Source organism: Canis aureus, chromosome 4 (genome assembly GCF_053574225.1).
Source record: "Canis aureus isolate CA01 chromosome 4, VMU_Caureus_v.1.0, whole genome shotgun sequence".
NCBI classification, from domain to species: Eukaryota; Metazoa; Chordata; class Mammalia; order Carnivora; family Canidae; genus Canis; species Canis aureus.
In genome coordinates this window covers 72,191,066-72,195,481 of record NC_135614.1, presented here as the reverse complement: position 1 = coordinate 72,195,481, position 4,416 = coordinate 72,191,066, and the positions used below count along the sequence as shown (strand labels likewise).

Below are 4,416 nucleotides of genomic sequence, written 5' to 3'. Positions count from 1 at the left end.
CACCTGAGTAGTACCTGAATGCCCACTTATGTCAGTTTACATTAGGACCACCCATCAGCAAAACAGGACTTGGAGCTGCTGTGCTGAACTACTCTGGTGATGCTGAACCACTTAGAGCCCTGATGGAATTGGGGGCAAGGGGAGAAATGTTTTGGTTTGCAGACAGTCCAAAGGCCTCACCTCTAGGCTTCAGAGCCTGTGGCCCTCTCCAAGATTACCTGAGAGGGGAAGGTGGTGTGAGGGAACCTGTCACTGACCTCCTAATGTCCATTCCCCCTTTCCCTTAATAATAATAACTCAAGGTTTATCCAGGCACATTGCCCGCCTCTTATGCAAATAGGCTTCATCATTTGACTAAATTCTTCCAATGAGATGCAAGCAGAAGTGTTGTGTGGGACCTCTTAGAGGTCTCCTTAAAGAAAATCATCCTTTTCCTCACTGCTTTCTGGAATGAAGCCATGACAGCCACTCCTCAAGCATTCTTGAACCATGACATCACATGCTAATGATGGAACGGCAGCTTGATAAATAGGAACCTGGGTCTTTCATCAATGACCATGCCAGCCTTGAACTCCCCGCTCCAGAGCTGACATTTCCTGTTAGGCAAAGTCAAAACCTGAACCCAACTGATCTAGACAGATGTTGATTTGGGATGGACCAGTAAAACTTTATAGCAGATTAGAATCCACAGTAAAAGTGTATTTCATACTTAAAATTCATATAATACAAGAATCAAAGTTTTGGAGAAGGGTTTGTTTCCACCTTGATTGATAGAAGATTCAGAGTTTTTAGGAAATAGAGGGTGAAGATTTAAAAATTTCATTTAAAAAATTTCTAGAATAAAATATGCTCTAATAGTAAAGGCCTTTAGTCATAGCTATTAGTTAACCAAAGTATTTCTTTTACCTGTTTTCGATGCAAATTTCATAAACAGTACCATGGCCTGCTGCAGAGGGTGCTTTCCAAGAACAGTCCCATACTCGCAAATTGTTAGTTATACACTTCAAATCACGAGGAGCCCCTGGAGAAGGAGAAACACAGAATATGCTTAATAATTTCATTGCACATCAAACCATCTTTAATCATGAGTATGAGCATATGTGTCTGCACACGATGCAGGTCCTCTGTGCAAGGATGAGCCTGTAGTCACAGAAAGGGCTGGTTTTCTTTTTCTTTTCTTTTTTTTTTTTGTAGCTGTGGATCAAAAAATGAGAGGAAATCAATGGAAGTGGGCCAAGCATGAGACCACTCAGGGACTGAGCCTCCGTCAAAGTCCTACCTTTAGCCGCTACAATAAATGGAGGGAGGGACTGCAGGTTCAAGGATGAGACCCAGAGAGAGCCTGGAAGAATTTTATCTCCAGTAGCTCCACTGGCCCCTCTTCCTCCCTGCTAAATAAAGTAACTCTAAGTAAGAATTATGTGCTTCCCATGCTCACAAACACTACTTCTAAGCACTCCCTCCCAGCCAATGCTGCCCTGCTGCCTATAACCAGACTGCCACCTCTATAGAAACCCCACAACCAATCTTTAAATTTTTATGAAGTAGGGATGACTGGGTGGCTCAGTGGGTTAAGTGTCTGCCTTCAGCTCAGGTCATGATCCCAGGGTCCTGGGATTGAGCCTGTCGGGATTCCTGGCTCAGCAGGGAGTCTGCTTCTCCCTCTATCCCTGCCCCTGCCTGCCTCCCACTGTGTCTCTCTTTTTCTCTCTCCCTCTCTCAAATAAATAAAATCTTTAAAAAAATTTTTCATGAAGTATATTATATTTAAATAGTAATGAACTCACACAAGCCTCTGAAAAATATGTCTTTTGTGTAGGCCTAAAAAACTGAAAAGTAACAAGTAACTCAGAAGATTATAATTTCAATAGTATTTATTCATACTATAAAAGAATACTAGGTCATGGAATACATTAGCACTGTACAATGAAAAACTAAAAAGAGAATGAAAAGAAAGGAGGGGTATGAGAGGGAGGACAAAAGGAAACCAGAAGAGGGAGAGGGAAGGAGGGAGGAAATAAAGCAATTAGAGTGTATAAGAGGTTATTCCATCTCAGACTCTCTCTATAAATGTCTCTGAAAGGGTTTTTTAATTTTTACACCATTGGCATGACATTTACAATAGCAATAAATTATAAAGCTACTTACATGAGACAGAAAACAAAAATGTTAGAAGCACTCACATTAGAAATCATCAGTAACCATAACTAGAGTTATTTAAACAGTGATCTCAGAGGAAAAGAAGAGATCTGTTTAATTATAGAAATAATAGAAAACTAAACTCAGGGGCAGAAGAATGATAATGTTTTTTATAGAAATAAGCTAGATAATAACATCTACATAAACATTCGTAATATATTTAAAGAACATGAACACAACATGTTATTAAAGAAAGAGATTTAGATTTCATTTACGTGACATTCAGAAAAGCAATATTATAGACAGAAACTAGGCCAGTGTTGGCTTGAGAGAGGGAGGAGAGGAGCTGAGGATAGAGGAGCATAGGGAATTTTCTGGAATGGGGAGTGTTCTGTGTCTTCATTGTGCTGGTGGTCATGTGACTGTACACATTTGTCAAAACTCACAGAGTTTTATCCTAAAAGGGTGAATTGTATTGTACGTAAATTATACTTTTTTTTATGGGTAAAGAATATTTAGACCTAGCTTTAGGGGCCTTTTAAAAAGAGGGCAATAGTGTATAAAAAAAGAAAATGACAAAGAAATTGATTTTAACCACAGAAAACCTGAGGGGTTCAATAAAGATACAAGACCACCTCATAATCAAAACAGTAATTGTGAAAAATAGCAACAGCATTGCATCAGTTCATTGTAAGACTCAGATGCACTTACCCCTTTTCTCACTATTCACTTGGTTCATTAAATACAGGAGAATAAATGTTAATAAGAGCCACTGGAAATGTGAAGTCATCCTCCGTCCGTTACTATCCACCATCCAGGGTGGTCTTCTCAAACGTAAGGAAATGTTCATCATCCGTGCAAAAGTAGTCAGTCCTAGATGAGAAGAATTTCAAATGGTGTTCAAAGTGCTACAAAGACACCTCTTCCACTGTGCACAGCCACAGAAACTTTGCAGACATTAGACTCAAGCTGCCCTGGGTTTAGGAGATGTGAATAATCGAACACAGCTGTTGCTTTAGGGATCCATTATAGGGTCAATTTTCAAATGACAGGCTTCAAGTTCAAGACTATAACCAAACACATATTTCTCAACTCTCCATTCCAATACTACTACAGTAGCACACTACTACCAAAAAGCAGTGTGTGAAACTGAAGTTTTTACAATTTTAAATTATCTGGAATGACAGTTTTTATTTTAATTAATATAGTCATTTCTGGTAATATTTTTTCATTTATGCTGTGATATAGTTTCTATTTCATATAAATTTAAATAAAGGAAAAACTAGGATAAATAATAGCATAGAAGGTTTGCAGATGTGGCAAAAATAGTGACCAATACACACGAATGCCTAAAGTGTAACAAACACCACAACAACTATAACGGGAAAGGGACCGCTAGTAAATGAAAGATGTCAACACATGTAGGTGAGCAATGACTGAATCTGATGCGCCGTGGGGGAGGGGCCGCAATGCAGGCTGGTGCTTTCAGCCTAAGAGCTCCAGGGACGCTCACTTCTTAGCAAATGACTAGAGACAGCCTACCACATGCCAGGTCCCCATCCAGGCACTGGAGGTACACACTGAACCAGACAAAGTCCCAGCTCTCAAGGAACCTGGAATCTAGTTGGGAAATACATATACATAAACCACTAAGAAATTTAAGATCTTTATATGTGCTTTAAAGTAAATGTGCGTAGAGTGTGAGTGAGTGAGTGAAGGTGTTACTTGAGCTAAGGCCTAATGAGAAGATGGCCATGGTAAGCCCTGGGGAAAGAGAAGTAGCAGCAAATACAAAGATCCTAAGAAAGGACAAGCTTACTAGGTTCGAATGTCAGGAGGAGGAGCTGCGGCCAAGAGGAGATGGGCGGGTCAGGCCACGAAGGGCTCTGGGCCATGGAAAGGATTCAGATTTTAACTAATCAGGGGGGAATCCATGATCTGATCTGCACTTTGGGAAGATTTCTCTAGCTGTTACATCGAGGGTGGACTCTAGGGGAAGAGTAGAGGTAGGGAAACCAGAGTCCAGGTGAGACCACGAGTGGTGAGGACTAGGGTTCTAAGAGCAGAGGTGGAAGAGATGGTCAGATTCAGGATCTGTTCCAGAGATGGAGGGTCTTCCCAATGCACTATAGGCAGAACAATGTGGTGATTTAGGAGCATGGACTGGATATCTGGGCTCTTTCCATATCTTGGCTATTGTGGACATTGCTGCTATAAACACTGGGGTGCACATGCTCCTTTGAATCATTATTTTTTATCATTTGGATAAATACCTAG

At 40.4% G+C, this 4,416-nt stretch overlaps 1 protein-coding gene across 1 annotated transcript in view; it reads right to left on the bottom strand.

The window, feature by feature from the left end:
* Window positions 1-4,416, bottom strand: part of LIFR (LIF receptor subunit alpha) — a 77,111-nt gene that overhangs the window by 50,903 nt on the left and 21,792 nt on the right. Inside the window, exons 2-3 of the mRNA XM_077896163.1 lie at window positions 2,851-3,012; window positions 907-1,021 (exon numbers count right to left, since the gene is read on the bottom strand). Of these exons, the coding sequence (XP_077752289.1) occupies window positions 907-1,021; window positions 2,851-2,992 (257 nt within the window). The 5' untranslated portion in view covers window positions 2,993-3,012. The remainder of the gene's footprint in view (window positions 1-906; window positions 1,022-2,850; window positions 3,013-4,416) is intronic.